At 40.5% G+C, this 19,986-nt stretch overlaps 1 protein-coding gene across 1 annotated transcript in view; it reads left to right on the top strand.

Annotated features, from left to right (window-relative positions):
• The window catches only part of LOC311064039 (methyl-CpG-binding domain protein 5-like), a 37,196-nt gene extending 24,265 nt beyond the window's left edge, over positions 1–12,931 (top strand). The window contains exons 7-11 of the mRNA XM_084083762.1: positions 2,689–2,915; positions 3,622–4,767; positions 8,510–8,586; positions 9,451–9,526; positions 12,507–12,931. Coding sequence (XP_083939888.1) covers positions 2,689–2,915; positions 3,622–4,767; positions 8,510–8,586; positions 9,451–9,526; positions 12,507–12,560 — 1,580 coding nt within the window. The 3' untranslated portion in view covers positions 12,561–12,931. The remainder of the gene's footprint in view (positions 1–2,688; positions 2,916–3,621; positions 4,768–8,509; positions 8,587–9,450; positions 9,527–12,506) is intronic.
• Positions 12,932–19,986: the final 7,055 nt, after the last annotated feature.

The raw sequence follows: 19,986 nt of genomic DNA on the forward strand, positions 1-19,986 counted from the left end.
GTGACATTCCGTTAAAACAGGCCCAACATAAAAAGTAAAATAGCCATGTGTTGTGTCACTAGTCGAAGGTGTCGGGTGGCTAAACTCTTTGGCCAAAGTGTCCTTGAGCTATCTTTTATTAACCTCCATTCTTAGAGAGGTGGGAACTGGGAAAGACGTGGGGTTGAAAGGGAGGTCACACTCTGTAAGAGACCCAACGGCTTTGGTAAACAAGTTGACATGTTTTATTGATCCAAATGCTGCAACCGGAGGCTTGACTCTAATGTTCTTTAGCTGGTTGGGGAGGTTGACCGGGATATGGGCTTCGCCACCGAGATGAATACAATCATCACTTGTGACAAATAATTTGCAATGTAGCGAAAACCAAGGTCGGCGAGGTCTTTTTTTTTTGTATTCATAGCAATGCTTTGTGCTTGTAAATCAGCCGGGACTCAAGTTGTATAACCCATTAAGATCTGTCATTTTTAAGATTTCTTTGGCTATTCAAAAATAGCAGATATACAAGCTCCTAGCGCGGCACCGAGTGCCGCGCTATGAGCTTGTAGATCTGCTATTTTTGCAAAATCTGGAACATTTGTGCAAATCTTTGAGTATATATTCTACAAACAGTTTTTTTTTTAAACTTTTATGTTGCTATATCAGTGGTGCTCCAACTTTTCCATGTCAAGGACCCCCAAAATGATATGTGTTTGGCCGTCTCAAAAGACGTTGTACCAGGGAGCCCTCCAGAAGCACAGATCGGAGTTAAAAATGTTCGCTTTAAAACGTATATATATATATATATTCAAAGATTTGCACAAAGTTTCAAGATTTAAAAAAACGCGGCACTCGTGCCGCGCTATGAGCTTGTAGATCTGCTATTGTCTGCTATTTTTGAATAGCCAAAGAAATCTTAAAAATGACACACGGATGCGTTCCCGGTCTTAACGGGTTAACGTATAGAGAAGAAATCTGACCATTTTATATCACACTAGATTTGTTTTTTTGTTGTTGTTATGACTGTTTTTTTGTGTGCAACTGTTAATGCTATTGATGTCAAGTAATGATTGAGAACAGATTGGCTACCCCCGGACATGAAGCGAAAAGATCCCTTGCACGGTGCCAAAGTTTTGATTTCACACACATATTCCTCAACGTAGGCTGCGTTTTGTTGTCTCAATACAGGAGCGCCACACAAATGATCACATTCACTTCGCGTCCAAGCTCTGGATTCAGCAGCACATGTCGTCCGAAACCCCCCAGTATAGCGGATCATGGTGGCCACTTTGTTTGAGGTTTGTCATCTGCTTTTGTAAACGACTCTTTGAATAGCAGCAAAAAAAGCTCACGATCTATCCCCTCTCTCTTATATATATATCACACACTGCTTGTTGTTGATTTGCTTATTGGCCACTTCTCCTGTCCTCTGTCCTACAATGAACGGCCTAGAGATGCTGTATTGAAAGGTAAGCTCTGGATATAACTTTGTGGATAAAGAGTTCCAATAGGCTTGTTTTTGAAGTTGCCGAATGAGCCACTGACTCCAGAGAGTTTTCAGTTTATATATATATTTTTTTAGAAAATGCCATTTGTATTCAGTCTCATATTACAGTACATGGGTTTTTAACATTTGATTTATTTATCCATCCTTCCATTCAACTGCATTTAATTTGTTTCTAACTCTTCTACTTCGCAAACAATTCTTATAGCTTCATTGTAAACGTAGCATTTCCTGTTTTCTTCAACAGTTAAGATACAAAAGCTCTTCACTTCCACGTTGTGCAGGTTTGTATTTGCCCAAAAAAAAAGTCTAGGTAGGACTTCTACTCACTGTTCCTGCTCCCGCCTTCTATGCCAGTGGTTCTCAAACTATTTCGTGCCAGGCAAGGACCCCCCCTAATTGATTGGTGTATTTGGTCACGGACCCCCCATCTAAAAGTGTAAAAAAAAAATTGCTTTAAAACCCATTGAGACCTGAAGCCGATTCTACATGTCTCCTAAATCTCAACAGTTTTCTGAAAAACGTATGTTTCTATATCAGTGGTGCTCAATCTTTTTCATGTCAAGGACCCCCAAAATTATATGTATTTGACGGCGGACCCCCATCAAAATCTTTTGTTCCAGGGACCCCCAGAAACAAAGATTTGAGTTAAAAATGTTCGCTTTAGAAAATATATATATTCAAAGATTTGCACACATTTTCACGAATTTTCATAAATAGCAGATACACAAGCTCATAGCGCGGCACCGAGTGCCGCGCTATGAGCTTGTATATCTGCTATTTTTGAATAGCCCAAAGTGTAAAATAACGCTTTTTAGCCCAAATCTAAAAATGACACAGTTCCAGGTCTTAGTGGGTTAAAAAAAAGCGGATCTAAAAGCTCATAGCACAGCACGTAGTGACGCGATATGACCTTATAGATCTGCTATTTTTGAATAGTGGGTACCCCACTTTGAGAACCAATGTCCTTCACTGATACACTGACACACTGATCCTCCTTTATTATAATGAAACTTCCAACACCTGTTCACAAAAAAAACCCAAAAATTGGACTGTGATTATCATCTCACACACCATTCCTGGGCTTGTCTTTTTGCACCTCTATCTCTCTCTCTTTTTTCTCTCTCTTCCGTCTGGTGATTCTCCACACCCCTCCTTACTCCCATGTCTCCCTCTATTTCCTTCTTGTCTTCCGTGTCCCATCACAGGTGACGCTTGTTCTCTGAGCTCCAGTCTGAGGCAGCATCATGCTCAAGAAGAGGAGCGGGTGCTGTCCCTGGTGAAGGCCAGCCACCGGCGTCAGCAGCAGCAGCAGATGTCTGGTCAGGGGGGTGAGACCCGTGGCAGCCAGCCAGCCTGTGGCTCTCATCCTGATATTCTAGCCTCTTCTTCTTCCAACAGCCACCCCATGGATAGACTCCTGCACAACTTCCAGGTCAGAGTGACTGAAGCGTTGTAATCCTTTTAAGACCGCAGAACGCACCTGTGTCATTTTTACGATGTCTTTGGCTATTAAAAATCACACCCAGTGTGAAGAGAGTGGTGCCTTTGAAAGTGTAACTGGTTGCATCCTTGTGTTGCAATCAGCAACAATATGTTGTCACGTGACACGTGACAACATATTGTCACGTGAAGCTTGACCAATCAGCCGTGCTCAAACACACGGACGGACATACGGACGGACACACGGACAAAGTCAAATGTAGGAGTGGTTGGCACCACTCAAAAAAATAGCAGATATACAAGCATAGCACAGAGTGCCGCACTACGAGCTTTTGTGCAAATCTTTGTCTGTTTTTTAAAGCATTTTCAACTAAAATCTTTGCTTCTGGGGATTCTACAAATGTCTTCTAAATCCTGATTTTTTGGGGGGGGGGGGGGAAATGCTTATGTTGCTATAATATCTAAAACTTCTTTCATGTCAAGGACCCCCAAAATGATATGTATTTGTCCGCGGACTCCCATCTCAAAATGTTTTGTTCCAGGGACCCCCAAAAAAAAAAGAATATGGAGATAAGAGGTTTCTGCCCAACAGCAACGATATACAATAGATATTATAATCATTTCTTGGCAAATGTTTTTCCTGCTCTTTTTTAATTTCCTGCTTTTTTTTCTCTGCTTCCCTGTTGTGTCCCTGAAAGGTGGGCTTCCCTGAGAGAGTACTGCATCCTCCCGGGACGTCCTCCTCCTTTGGTCGACCAGAAGAAATGTCCCTCCCTGGATTCCGGGACGGCCAGTGGGAATATTCTGCCATCCACGGTCTGCGTAACGGTAGAGAAGTAACTGATGCCAGCCAATGGGCGGAAGCAGCGGGCATGAGCAGGGAAACCATGCCCTGTGTCATAACGGCCAACAACAACGGCGGCGACGACGCGTTTACGGCGTCCGCCGCAGAAATGCCCAAAAAGCTCTCTCACTCCGTCATCCACGGGCCGCTTCGCTCCTACTCCGAGGAGTCGGCGCCGCCGCGACCCCGACCCAGGGCCGGCCGGCCCCGCAAAAAGCCCGAACGACCGAACAACAACAACAACAACAACAGTATCTCCTCGGGCGGCGGCGGCGCCGCGGCGCCGGGAATGCCCGCCGTCCGCTTGCGTTCGCCCCGGCGCTGTAACCCGAAAAAACAGTGGCTCAAAGACGCCGAGGCTCCGGAACACGATCCGTGGCAAAGAGCGGGAGGAGGAGACAGACTCCTGCAGTCTCCTGCCGCGGCGGGACCTCCTCCTCCGGACCTCAACGGAAACTACGCCGAGATGCTCAGGAGGCGCGGCTTCTTGTCCCACCAGGAGTGCGCCGCCGGCGCCGCGCCGCCGCCGCCTCAGTTCAACGGAATAGACTCCAACAGCTTGTTCGCCCACATGAACGGAGGAGGAGACGTGGTCCTAGGGAGGCCTCCTCCTCCTCCTCCTCACGCCACCAACACACATTCTGCCGTGCCTTCCTCCACGGGCTCTGAGGGCAGGGGGGGAGCGGGGTTCGCCGGTGACTACGGCGGTCACTACAACGGGCATTTGAACGGTCAGCTCAATGGGAACTACAACAACGGACAATGCAAAGTGAACCTCGGCCTCGCGCCCGATATGGCCGACAAGAAGGCGACGACGACGGAGGAGGAGGAGAGGCTGCGGTCTCCCGAGCTGCTCCAGTACAAGCCCAGATCGCAGCATGCCAGAGAACTGCTCTGGGCCCAGGCGCTGAGCTTGCACTCTTGGCCAAGCAAGCTGAAGGAGGAGGGGGGACACGTGTACCTCCCCCCCCCCGCTGGGTCCCACAGTGCTCAAGGCAAGGTGAGATGATTCCCCAAATTAATGCACACAGTGTGGATTTCTATCTTTCTTTTTTTTTCTTTTTCTTTTGTGATCGAATGTTTTATCTTCCTTTTAACCCATTAAAGACCTGAAGCCGATTCTACATAGTAGTCTCCTAAATCTCAACAGTTTTCTGAAAAACGTATGTTTCTATATCAGTGGTGCTCAAACTTTTTCATGTCAAGGACCCCCAAAATGATATGTATTTGGCCGCGGACCCCCATTGAAATATTTTGTTCCAGGGGACCCCCCAGAAGCAAAGATTTGAGTAAAAAACGGTTCGCTTTAAAAAAATATATATATATTCAAAGATTTGCACACATTTTCACGATTTTTCAAAAATAGCAGATCTACATGCTCGTAGCGCGGCACCGAGTGCCGCGCTATGAGCTTGTATATCTGCTATTTTTGAATAGCCCAAAGTGTAAAATAATGCTTTTTAGCTCAAATCTAAAAATGACACAGTTCCAGGTCTTAATGGGTTAACCCATTCAAACCGGGAACGCATCTGCGTAAACACTTTATCCATATATTAAACTTTGGCTGTTCAAAAATAGCAGATCTACAAGCTCATAGCCGCATTATGAGCTTGTAGATCTGCTATTTTTGAAGACTCTTGACCATTTTGTGCAAATATTTGAATATATATTTATTTTTAAAGGGAACATTTGTAACTCAAATCTTTGCCTCTGGGGGTCCCTGGAACAAAATATTTTGAGATGGGAGTCGGCGGCCTAATTAGTGTAATTTTATGGTCCTTGAATTGAAAAGGTTTGAGAACCACTGAAAACTTTTAAGATTTTGAAGACATTTGTAGAATTCCCCAGAAGCAAAGACTTGAGTTACAAATGTTTGCTTTAAACTCGGTGCTTGCGCTATGAGCTTGTAGATCTGCTAGTTTTGAATAGCCAAAGAAATCTAAATAATGACACAGATTCTTTCCCAGTCTAAAACATACAGAGAAGCAAAACAAGACGTTTTTGCTTCTCGGTCACTGACCCACGCCGCCACAACCCCATCCATGCAAAAAAACGTTGTAATATAACATTGAAACATGTGCAGACACATAACACTAAATGTTCGTGGCGTGTGTGGCTACAAAACACATTTATGATATTATACAAAGAATGATGGAACAAATGGATATGTTCCATTCATATCCTCACTTTTAATACAAACACAAAACACAGCAGTCTGTTGCTTTGTTTCCTAGATTTTGTTTTGTGCATGAGGAGGATTACTGTGCAAGTGCATTTCGATTTCTTATTTTAAGTTTTGCTCCGTCTGGAAAAAGGTATATTAACTCTCTGAGTGCCAAAAACGAGTTATCACGGGTATTTTTTTAATTATAAAAAAATGTAAAAGTTATTTTTGTTTATTTATTTTATTTTTTTAAACGTTAAAGGTTAAAGCACTATATTCTGATAGTAATCATTGCTATAGAGTGTTTGTTCAGTAACAGGAGTCTCCCCGTCTCTCCAGCTCTTTAAGAAACAGAAAATACATTTTTCGGTAGGTGTCAAAATCTCAGCCAATCAGGAGAAAGTACCCATTTTTAAGCTTCATTATTATAGAGTTCCAGTTCCAATTTTGCCTGCTCATTTCTTAGTGTCATCATTTCCAATTTCACCTGTTTAATCTATATCCCGATTGAGTTCTCTATCCTGATTGGATAACATTGGAAATGAAACTGAAACGAAAATGCATTTTCTGTTTTATAAAGAGCTGGAGAGACAAGGAGACTCCTTTTACTGAACACACACTCTATAGCAATGAGTACTATCACAATATAGAGCTATTTAACACTTATTTTAACCAAAGAAAATCACTTACCCTACCTTTAAGAACTCAAGATATCATCATTTGAAGATTTGCTGCTCCATTCACTTCTTGTTTAACTTATTACTGAAAAAGGCTGTATCTCGGCTACTGAGCACTTTTTTTTTACTTTTAAAAAATTGCTCGCACAGTATGAACTTTTTTTTAAATTTCATTGGCACTGGGAGAGTTAAAACAGGGACTGCATGTTCTGTAAAGGAATTGGGAGAAGATTTTTCCACAATAATATTATGACAGACAGACAAATCATTTGCTCCCCGTCGGGCCCTTTGGCACGCAGGTCGCTTTCTGAGATGCAAAAGAGGTCCAGTGTTTGGGTGACATCGTAATGGATTTGACTCTCCCAGAGGGTCACTGCGACATACTGCCTAGATTTTTATTTCTTTGTTCGAATTGTAAACAGTACGTGATTCAGTCATGGGTCCAGTTGTGGAAAGTAACTACGTCAATTTTCGAGGTACTTTTACTTTACTGGAGTATTTCCAATTCTTTATACTTTCACTTTTACTCCACTACATCTCAGAGGCAAATATTATACCTTTACTCCACTACAATTATTTGAGAACTTTAGTTACTTTGTAGATTTTGATTATTATTCCAAAACAGACATTACCCACTTTCAGCCCTATATACATTTCGGCCATTTGAAAATAGCCGATCTACAAGCTCACAATGCGTCGCGATGCGACGCATTGTGAGCTTGTAGATCTGCTATTTTCAAAAGATTTTTAAGTAAAAAATGTGAATCGTTTTCCCACTGCAGCGGTGGGAAAACGAGTCTCGGTCCTCAGATAGGTCATACTGTAGGTTTGGTATTTGTAGTGCCCCCTCCCCCCCATCCAGTTATTACACTGACCCGGGGCGCAGTTCTGGAGAAAGGAAAAACATAAGGACAAGGCAAAGAAGACTAGACTAGGAAAACAAGAACTCGGTCACGCTGTCAGTCACAACAGGAGGGAGTAGAAACTAAACACACACACACACACACACACACACACACACACACACACACACACACACACACACACACACACACACACACACACACACACACACAACCCACAAAACAAAACAACAAGTGAGTCCTCTACAGTGCAAAATCTGCTTCAGAGATTTTGAATTCTTATGTTGTTAAGTGTTGCTCTGTCTGAAAATGGTATATTATTAAAACAGGACTGCAAGGAATTGAGAAGATTCTTCCACAATAAATGATGACAGGAAAAACAAATCATTTGCAGCATCCTGGTCTGTTCAAAGGCTCCCCGTTGTGCCCTTTGGCACGACAGGTTGCTGTGTGAGATGTGTGTGTGTGTGTGTGTGTGTGTGTGTGTGTGGGTGACATAACATAATGGATTTGACAGGTCGCTGCAACATACTGCCTAGATCAGTGTGTCCCAAACTGGGGGGGTCCCCAAATTATTTTGGAGGGGGGGTCCTCAGATGATTAGCTTAATGTGCAACATTGTTTTCTCACTCAACAGTAAACAAACCCAACATACTGTGTAAATGTATACATGGTATCTGCACATTTCTAAAGTTACAATTTAATGACTTTTAGGACCTTTTTATATTGTCAAATATTACCTGAGAAAGACCTGAGAAAATAGCTGATCTACAAGCTCACAACGCCTCGCGGTGCGAGGCGTTGTGAGCTTGTAGTTAGGCTATTATCACTATTTATCTGTGGAACCGAGTCAAAACTAAATGTAATGCCTACGATTCCAAGTGCTTATCAGGGGTGGGGCTTGTCAGTTCAAATATGATTTTTTTTTTGGGGGGGGGGGACCCTTGGCCAAGGTGAATTTCATTGCTTCTTGCACTATGCTATTGTCCCAGGCAATTTAATGGTCTTGTATTGAATGGTATTTTTCCTGGTTCGCAGGTGGAGCCGGCGAGATTCCACAAAACAATGAAAGATGACCTGGAGTCTCTACACAGAGCTAACAGAATTCACCAGAAGTAAGCTGTGTGGGCTATGAATCTCTGTAACCCTTTCAATCCGGGAACTCGTACTGTGTCATTTCAGATTTTCTTTTATATTCAAAAATAGCAGATCTACAGCGTGGCACAGTGCCGTGCTACGAGCTTGTAGATCTGCAATTTATTTTTGAAAGATCTTGAAAATTTGAATTTAATTTATTTTTTTTACGTTTTTTACTACAATCCTCTAAATCCTTTTTTTTTCTGTTTTTACTTATGTTGCTATATATCAGTGGTGCACAAACTGTTTCATGTTCGCGGACCCCCATGTATTTCCGCGGACCCCCCCCCCCAAAATATTTTGTTCCAGGGATCCTCAGAAGCAAAGATTTGAGTTAAAATGTAATATATGTTAAAAGATTTGCACACATTTTCACGATTTATTTTCAAAAATAGCAGATCTACAAGCTCGTATATCTAGCTTGTATTTCTGCTATTTTTGAATAGCTAAAGAAATCTAAAGTGACACAGATGCGTTCCCGTTGCCTTTTTCTTGTGGTAGGATGTGTTAATCCCATCTTGTTTTTTTCTCTTCTGAAGAAGCAATATGCAGTTGAGAACACTTATAGATATGCTTAACCCATTAAGGCCTGAGTCCGATTCTTAAAATGTTTCCTAAATCCTAACAGATATTTGAAAAAGATATTTAAAAAATTGTTTTACGATTTTTCAAAAATAGCAGATCTACAAGCTCTGAGCTTGTAGATCTGCTATTTTTGAATAGCCAAAGAAATCTAAAGTGACACAGATGCGTTCCAGGTCTCAATGGGTTAATGAGCCAGGTTGTAGTGATGATGATGATGATGATGACTTCCCTTGATAAGATATTGTTTATCTTGACAGTGGTGGAGATTTTAATAACTACCTTGAGGCTGCTATAGAGAATGCAATGAGTGAGCTGAACAAATTGACGGGCAACGTAAGTATTAAATACATATTTAAGAATTGTGTGTAAGAGAGCGTCAGGGTGACTTATAGAGGTAAAAACATCTGGATACAAGAGTGGGCACCTCCTTGTCAATTTTCGTATTTTGTCCAAAAATGTTAAAAAATGTAGTAATGTAAAACAACTAATGTCATGTATACATGATGTGCACATGCACGGTACATCATTATCAGACCTACATTTACGTTACCTTCAACCTCTTGTTTATGCACAAAATGATTGGATATACAGGTGTTGTTGCAATTGTAGAAATATTTGGCCTTAATTGTCAAAATGTTCAATCATGTATACTTTACATTACTTAAGACCGCTTTCCAAATATACCTTTTTTTTTACATTTTGGACCAAATAGACACATTTATATCGAGGTGCCCACTTTTCCTTAGTGCCCACTTTTCCTGTTACCAAACACCTGCACACCACCACAGATAGCTGGGTCAAATTAACCAAACACCTGCACACCACCACAGATAGCTGGGTTAAATTTCCACCAGTGGTGCCTCCGGCCAAAGAACACAATTGGCGGTGTTTTGCGGGTGGACCGGGACTCCCTCTTTCCTTGGTGTTTTTTGCCTTGATTGCGCTGAAACCCTAACATATATAACTTCACTAAAACTATGCCTAACCCTAACCTCACAGAAATAATGCCTAAACCTAAGCTCAAAACCCTGTCCGCCTGGGCCAAACACCTGGGAAAGACATCCTCCCGTGCTGGACCGTGTCCTTGTCCCCGCACTAGTGACCCCTGCTGGTTTGTTGGGCCGCCTGGTCAGCACGCAGCTGAATAGCAGTTGGATGATGGTTAACCCATTGAGACCTGAAGCCGATTCTACAAATGTTTTCTAAATCCCAACAGTTTTCTGAAAAAACAAAACAAAATCAGTGGTGCTCAAACTTTTTCATGTCAAGGACCCCCAAAATTATATGTATTTGGCCCGCCGACCTCCATCTCAAAATGTTTTGTTCCAGGGACCCCCCAGAAGCAAAGAATAGAGTTAAAATGTTCGCTTTAAACAATATATTTTCTAAGATTTGCACACATTTTCACGATTTTTTAAAAATAGCAGATATACAAGCTCATAGCGCGGCACTCTGTGCCGTGCTATGAGCTTGTATATCTGCTATTTTTGAATAGCTAAAGTGTAAAATAATGCTTTTTAGCTCGAATCAAGAAGTGACACAGATGCGTCCATGTGTTCACCTCCATTGAAACAGTGTGTACTATTATGTGCACAGACAATAGTAAAGCAATTCAATGTGCTTTACACAAAATACAATTATAAAATTATATTAGGATGCAATAAAACAAAAGAAGTAAAAATAACACAATACAATTACAGTGCAGAAGAGAAAGAAAGAAAGAAAAATAACTCAAATCACATGCATTAATACTACATAATGTTAAGTCTACTTTAAATAAAGCTTAAAAATGATATATGTATCTAACTATATAAATGGCGACCGACTTCCGCACCCTCGGTGAGGACACCCCACAGCTCTGCTATCGAATAAACAACGCACCGCCAGACCACATGTCGCCAACTGACTCGCCACGGCGGCCGCGCTGAATTTACGCCTCGCGTAGGGGACATCTCATTGCTCACTACACCTTTTCCACCGCGCAACATAATTAATTCTACTCACCAAATGTCGGACAAAACGGACGGTGAAACAGTTTCGTACCGTTTACCGTGCACACCACCGTCACCGAACGGCGACGGATTTCGCCGAAACAACACGAGCGGCCGCCATTGCACTCTGCCCATCTCCTCCACAACAGCACACACGCAGCTCCTTTGCTTCAACCCCCCCCCTTCTTACGTACCTCCTTTGTTCCACCCAGGCCGTTACTTTCACTTCACTCATGTCTCGATCACAATATGTCCGTCCTTCACGTGCCATGTTCATCCCAAACACAAAAACAAACGCCGACGGCCACAGCACTGCACGTTGCCCTGGTAAATGTGGTAAACAAACCAGCTTTTAGGTTCATGACACCAAAGGACTCGACAGTGATGTCATCATTATGCAACCCGGAAGTACAAATACCAAGGATACGTCAGTGATGTCAGTCGGGTTGCCAAGTCCTGCCAGGTTTTCTAAAACAAGCGACAGAAACAAGCAAACCGTGCATGAAAAAAAAAAAAAAAAAGCCGAAGGGGTCCGCGATGTTCCAGGGGGGGTCCCCGGGGGTCCCAACACTCACAGGGGGTCGGCGGACCACCAGGGGGTCCGCGGACCACCAAGGTAACAATGAATATTAACATTTTTTCCAAATTAAAATTTTTTTTTTTTTACTTTTGGACAGTTTTACTCCGGCGACTTGGGTACCACAATATACACACGCACACGCTGGGCCCCGTGCGCGGCTGGGGTTTCGGGGGGCATAGCCCCCCGAAACTCTAGTAATATATATATGCATACAGTGTGCACCTGGGAATTGGCAAGTTAGAGTTACCTTGACATTAGGAATCTTAGTTATTCACTGTGTAACTATGGTAGATATCTTGTGGCATGCAAGTCCCTATCCATTTGAAGGAAAAATCTTTACAAACTTTGGGACGATGCTAATTAGAGAGGGTAGTATACAGTATGTATGTGTGTGTGTAGCAGATATACAAGCTCATAGCGTGGTGCCGCGCTATGAGCTTGTATATCTGCTATTTGTGAAAAAAACGTGAAAATGTGTGCAAATCTTATGTAGAAAATAAAATATACGTACAAAATATATGTATTCAAAGATTTGCACAAATTCACGCTTTTTCAAAAAGAAAATGTGGATTTACAAGCTCATAGCGCGACACTCAGTGCACGCTACAAGCTTGTAGATCTACTATTTTTGAATAGCCCAAATAAATCTATAAAATGATATACAGATGCGTTCCCTGTCTTAAAGGGTTAAATACATTCGACTAGGTTCTCACCATGTTCACACGCCTCTTCTCTGTTGCAGAGAGACGGACAGATGGATGGACCCAAGTCCAAGCGGAGGAAGATTCCCAGATGACAGTGAATGTTAGGAGGCGGGGGTGTTCATAGCCTATTGTAGTTTTCTGGTGCTTCAAAAAGAATCAATGAACCCTTCCTCTCCATCATGACCCCTGCTGAGACCCTGATGAAGATGAAAATTAGCACATGTACACAGATTTTAAATCAGGTGCCTATCACACAACATGCGTAAAATGAATTGGACAAATATTAAGTCAATTACTTCCCAACTCCCCAAACTGTAATATACATTAAATGCAAAAAAATATTGTATATTTCTCTTCTGGATTTACGTCACTCAAAACTGTATTTACTTGTATTATCATAACTACAGTACATGTTATATTCATATTATTAGCGTGGTTCTTGTAATAAATATTCTTGTTTATATTCACATTACCATATGTTTTCTATAGATGAGTAACAGTACATGGCAATATGTCCTACATACAGTACATCTAATAATAATGTTTTCCATTTTTCAATATTATTTTGGAATGTATATTGTTGAAGTTTAAGGGATGTAAAATGCTCAATTTAATTATTTGTATTTCAAAATTAATATTTATTTTTCTTTAATTATTTTTGATAAAAACAGATTTACATCTGCAAAACTGAGTGTTTGAGTTCATTCTGTTGAACCTAAATGTGGACATGTTGCATTTTGCAGGGATGGGTTATTGAACATATAAGTAAATACTCTGTGCAAGACCATGACACGTTGCTTCACCACATAGATTACATGTGAAATACTGCTGAAAATCAGCCTCACTGGAGACTAAATATTAATACCCCGGAGATGTCCCTGATTAACCCATTAAGACCTGAAGCCGCTTCTACATGTCTCCTAAATCCCAACAGTATTCTAAAAAAAACGTATGTTTCTATATCAGTGGTGCTCAATCTTTTTTCATGTCAAGGACCCCCAGAATTATATGTATTTGGCCGCGGATCCCCATCTCAAAATATTTTGTTCCAGGGGGTCCCAGAAGCAAAGATTTGAGTTCAAAATGTTCACTTTATATATATATATATATATATATATATATATATATATTCAATGATTTGCACACATTTTCCAATTTCTCAAAAATAGCAGATCTACAAGCTCATAGCACTCGGTGCCGCACTCGGTGCCGCGCCCCCCAAAATAATCATTTTTGAACTGGGGACCCCCCCCCAAAATTATCATATTTGAACTGGGGACCCCCCCCACCCCACCCTGACAAGAACTTGGAATTGTTGGAGTTGAGACATTACATTTAGTTTGACTCAGCTAAATATTGTGAAAATAGCAGAGGCGTTCTGAGCTTAGATCGTCTGTTTTTAAAAACAATTGCCTCTTTGTCATACTTGACAATTTGGCCAATGTTTGACCAGTTTTATAGTATAGTCATGTATTTAATTTAATGGTCCATTTTTTTTAGGTATTAAAACGGTCTTAAAGGACGACCCATTTTCGACTTCACCCATTTTTACACCCATTTTTAACCTTCAATTAGTCCACTAATGCACCTGATAAAATTGACATTTTTTTCCCTACTCAGTCTGTGTCTCATAAGAGGGCTGTGGACACTTCAGAAACCCGCCTTCCAGTGACTTCATCGTTAGGAATGTTTTTTAATTTGTTTTTTTTTCAAGATTTGAATTTTTTATTTTTTATTCTTATTAGCGCTAGAACAATGGCTTCCATTATAATAGCATGCTAACTTTCCAGGAATAGAAAGCCTGCAGTTTCTATTAGCTTGGATTCCCCATCGATGATGTCACTGGTAGGCGGGTTTCTGAACTGTCCACAGCCCTCTGAGACAAAGACTGAGTAGACAAAAATTTTATAATGAGCATTAGTGAGGATTATATGAAGATGGGTGAAATCGTCCTTTAAAAGTCCTTAAATTGTCACTTTACCGTCATCCAGGGACCCCCCCAAAAAAATCATGTGGGGACCCCCCTGGGCGTCCCGACCCACAGGTTGAGAACCACTGGAGTAACAGATGCTCCTCCTAAGTGTTGACTTGAGTGAATGGATGGAGCTGATTGCATCAGAATGACATCGTCCACCTTTCAAATCGAGGCATATAAAATCCTCTTGAGTGTTATTTTAACTCCACATGAGGGGCCATTTGGTTCCAAGTGTGCACTCTTGAGTTAAATGAACACTGAGGATTTTACCTGTGTTGGTTTTGGCAAGAATCCACAATCCAATATTTTATCCGGTATTTTAACCCATTGAGACCTGAAGCAGATTCTACATGTCTCCTAAATCTCAACTGTTTTCTGAAAAACGTATGTTTCTATATCAGTGGTGCTCAATCTTTTTCATGTCAAGGTCAGGACCCCCAAAATGATATGTATTTGGCCGCGGACCCCCATCAAAATATTTCGTTCCAGGTACCCCCAGAAGCAAAGATTTGAGTTAAAAATGTTCGCTTTAAAATATATATATATTCAAAGATTTGCACACATTTTCACGATTTTTCAAAAATAGCAGATCTACAAGCTCATAGCGTGGCACTCGGTGCCGAGCTATGAGCTTGCATATCTGCTATTTTTGAATAGCCCAACAAAAATTACACAGTTCCAAGTCGTAATGGGTTAAGATGGCAAGGCACACACTTACTATCTTTAGGATGCTTGGTTGGGAAGTTGTGCTTCCTAGTACACAACAATGTGATTAGCCTTCATGACATGTACTGTTTGTTTTATCATGAATTATAAACACTGGAGGGGTTAAGGTTGTCTCTAAAGCCAAGTTGGTCACTGGAACAAAACAATAATCATATGAGTGGGCCAAACAGAATATTAAGTCATCATATGATCCTAAAGTGCCGGTAGGCACTTCCAGTTGTGTATTCTCTTTGGTTACACTAAGCTAGGTCTGTCTTGACAGATTTGAGGTTTTATAATGGAAGTTTGTTTAAACAATAAAATATTTTTTCCAGGAGAGCACTGATCCCCTGAGATTTGGATCCCCTGTCTAAACTAACAACGATGGAACCTTTTTCCTCAAATACAGGGCGTGACAAAGACGATTAAAGGCACAATCATATTTTAAATATTACTTTTGACCACTGATTTTGGGCAAAATAGTGTGTGTGCTTTAATTTTCTCTGACCTGATCCTTCACTTGTTTATTCAATCCTGATGCAAACATGTTATAACTGTTAGCTGTCTACACTACTCAATAGGTTTAACATGTTTGATTAAATAGGATCGTTCTTGTGTCGTTGCGCTTGGTTTATCAGTTTTGAGCAGACTCATTGCATCAGGCTGCTACTGTATGAAAAAAAGATGACCTCAAAAATGCAGAATTGCTACCATTTGATGGAATTGCAGTGCAAATGTTTATATTTATCGGAAACTGGCTGCACTGCACCAGTAATGTTGGAAAAATGACAACTTTGAGAAAAAGGGACATTGCACTGGCGTTGCATTTTAATCAAATTGTGTATTTTCTGTGTTTTGGGTTGGCCCAATTCCAGATAGGCTACCTTATAAGATAGTTGGCAAAACCTGAACATTAAATATCTCGATAAACTAATATAAAGTAATACATAGCAGTCTAATGTATCAGCTGTTTTCTTTTTTCAAGGCAAGAATGGCAATGGAATCAGATGCATCAAATACATTTTGTTTTTACTTTAGCGGATGGCATTGATTTGGTGACAAGCCTGCAAAGGATTAGGATAATGATTAGCAATAAGAAAGGTTTCTCTAAAAAGCCTTAGAATATATATATATATATATATATATATATATATATATATATATCATAATTAAATAAACATTTTGAGAAAATCAATGGCCTGTTAGTGTTTATAAATTATGCACTACAAACCAATGTTATTTTTCCCCCTTTCCCCCTGTTTAAAAAAACCTAAATAATACTAGTTATTACTACATGACACATTTCCCTACTTGCACCTGCTGAATTGTTATAAGTATGCTTGTGAATATGAGAGAATATGGGGGGGGGGGAGTGAAGTGATTCCACCCATAACTTCACCTATGTTGAAGAGGTGAAGGCTGTTCAGGCTGTTAAAAAGGCGGCTGTTAGTTTGTGAATAGAATCCAAAGTTACTTTTTCTTTTTTCTTGTGAAATTGCCAGTGGGGCTAGCAAATGCAGTTTGTCATATTGTACAATTTATTTTGTGGCCAGGTCAGCGTAACCTGGCTCTTGCCCAAGTTGCCTATGTATCTGTGGTCTTTGTTTTAGCAAGGTTCTTTATCAAAATGTTCTTCATCTGTTTCAGACCTTTTTTGTTATGATTGTGTACTTTTACAAAGTATTCTGGATGTTGCCTCATATCCTGGCTAAGGTCTAAAGCTGTGTATACGGATTATCTTATCCTATTTAAAATATACAGTACATGAAAAGTATATTCTAAGTATTACTATGTAAACGAACGTACACAGACCTCAAAAACCAACAATAATAGGGATCAGTAGGCCTGACCAGGATTGGCTTTGATGCTGTTATCGCTATCTGTCTTTGCAAGGTCACGTCTAACTCAGACATGGTCTAATGGGATTTTGGTGATTTTTTGACAAAATGTTTAATGAAGAAAGTGCTGCTGTGTTCTGAGTTAAAGAATGAGCCCTATACCATTCAGATAAAGAGTTAAGTAATACGGTGTTAATATAGCTTAAACAGTACTATTAACAAAAAGTTAATACTTGAATAAATCATACTTAATATTGGAATATGGTTGCGCATGGAAACACTGAATGACTTCCACTGAATTGTAGTGTCTGCTCTCTTCGCAGTTATGAGTTTAAATGAATATTAAATAAATATTTTTGCTATATGTTCAAATGAATGTTATATGCTATAAGTTGACTAATGTATGTGGCAGGTGGTGCGGTGTAAAAAAAATATTTATATTGTAAATAATTTCTTCTACCTAAGTGGCTATAATGTACAAAATTTATGAAATGTTCGGTGATTTTTTTTTTTTCTTCTCATGTCATTTTAATGGAACGGCATCTGTAATATTTAAATTCTTTGACATTTCAAGTATCATCCAAATGTTTTAAAAATGTGAAAACTGCCTGATCTTACAGGAAAAGAACAGTGGCTCTTAGGCCTATATTTTGTTAAAGAAAAATGTTCCTGTGGAATCTGTTCCAAATCTGTTTTATGAATCAACAACAAAAATCTATTATTTTTATTTTATAAATAAAAACTAAAACTATCACTCATTTAATGCTATTTTGTCTTTATTACACAAACCCATGTTTAATTCTCACTCATGACATCTTTTCAATTTGCCTGTAAATAAAAATTACACAGATGCTTTCCCGGTTTTAAAGGTTTAATACAACAACAAAAAAGTAACCTACGTTTTTATCCCACAATTTTGGAACCCATTTTTCACCCAGTGCCAATGCCTAAGCTTGTAATCCAGGGTGCTACTCTCCCTCTGCCAACCTGGGAAGAGCCCCGAACTGAGTTCATGCTTCCTTCAATGCATTAGGAGAGAGCAGGCCGCTTCTTCTTCATCACCTGACAGGGGGGGGGGGGGGGGGGGGGGGTTCCCCGGTAGGACGTAGCGCGTGGAAGGAACACGTTATTCCAACCAGTTCCTTTCCCCTCCATCAGGCACCCCGGCTGACCAGGGGGAGGCAGTATAGAGACCAGGATAACTGCATGTTTTTTGTGAGGGTACCTGGGGACACGGGGAGAACATGCAAACTCCACACAGAAAGGCCCTTTCACCAACTCTGCCTAGGGTATGGGCACTGATGACACGGAGGAGAGAACACGGCCCCACGCCCACAGCGTCCCCGGCGGGAATCGAACCCAGGACAGGTTTAATACAAATTTAACAGATTCACCTTATAAGTCTGAACTACACTGTTAAGTAACCTACTAGGCTATTAACAATTATTTTCACCACTTAATGTGCACTGAAGTCAGATAAGTATCATTATCAGAAGCACAATGTGTAACAACTGTTAGGGCCGGTTCATGTTCTATTCTATGACCTATGCCCTGGGCTTCTATAATACTTGACCCCAAGTAACTACATTTATCCCAATGTAGTTTTGATCTAATGAGCAGTTTCATTGTGGCTTCTTCTTCTTCTTCTTTAAAAAAAATCTATGTTCTCTAAAGATCAATTAATTAAAGCAGTGTATGGATTTTTAGACAGGTGCATAAGCAGCAGGGCAGGGCTTACGGGCAGTGGTGGAAAAAAGTACTCAAATGTTTTACTTAAGTAAAAGTATCAATACTGCAATCTAGAAATACTCTGTTACAAGTAAAAGTCGGGAATTCAAATTTTACTTGAGTAAAAGTACAAAGGTATTGGTATCAAAATGTACTTAAAGTACCAAAAGTAAAAAGCTTGTGAGCTTGTAAATCGGCTATTTTCAAATGGCCCATATGTACAGTATATAGGGCTGAAGTGGTTAATGTTTGTTTTGTAATAATAATCAAAATCTAAAGTAGTAAAGTAACTAGTAACTAAAGTTGTCAAATAATTTTAGTGGAGTAAAAGTACAATATTTGCCTCTGAGATGTAGTGGAGTTGAAGTAAAAGTACTGAAAATTGGAAATGCTCCAGTAAAGTAAAAGTACCTCAAAATTGTACTTAAGTACAGTACTTGAGTAAATGTTCTTAGTTACGTTACACCACTGCTTAGTGGGTGTAAAACATGTGCTAAGGCAGTGAGTGACCCAGAGTTTGGAAGCAGCAAAGCAAACACATAATATAAGGATGTTCAGTAATAAATAACACACATACGTTTAGTACAACATGAGTGCCATCATCGTCATTGTGTTCATACATGTGTATTATAAGGATGTTCAGTAATAAATTGATTGATTGATTGAATACTTTATTAACAGTTTGCACAAAAAGCACAGAAAGTAGAGTTCTACACAAGCAGGGACGTGCACAGATAGACTCTAGGTGGTGCTAGAGTACCTGCCCTTTGCCCTCTTGACCAGAAGTGCCCTTTTTTTCCAGTTTACAGCAGGGGTCTTCAACAGGGGGTCCGGGACCCCTAGGGGGTCCTCAGAGTTACTACAGGGGGTCCGCCAAATCTTTATGTGATATGATTCTTCTTTTTACCATAACCACTCGAAACCTAGCATCCCTTTTCTGAGGAGAACTTTAGCCAAAAATAGCCGATCTACAAGCCCACAACGCCTCGCGCTGCGAGGCGTTGTGGGCTTGTAGATCGGCTGTTTTTGGCAAAGAGGTATAGGTGTAGAGGGAAAAAAGAGCATACCAAATAAACAAAAAAAAGTGTAATTTACATGAGCACCTGCCCCTCAAAATGTCTGTGCACGCCACTGTACACAAGGTCTGCTAAAAGGATTAAAACCCAAGAAAGCACAATGACTTGTTTCCATTGGGGTCCTGCGTATTCTATTCATCGAAACATTTAATGACATTTAATGGGTTGAACTCCTGCTATGCCACAAAAATGTGGA

The sequence above is a fragment of the Gymnoscopelus microlampas genome (genome assembly GCF_963454915.1).
Source record: "Gymnoscopelus microlampas genome assembly, chromosome: 17".
Lineage (NCBI taxonomy): Eukaryota > Metazoa > Chordata > Actinopteri > Myctophiformes > Myctophidae > Gymnoscopelus > Gymnoscopelus microlampas.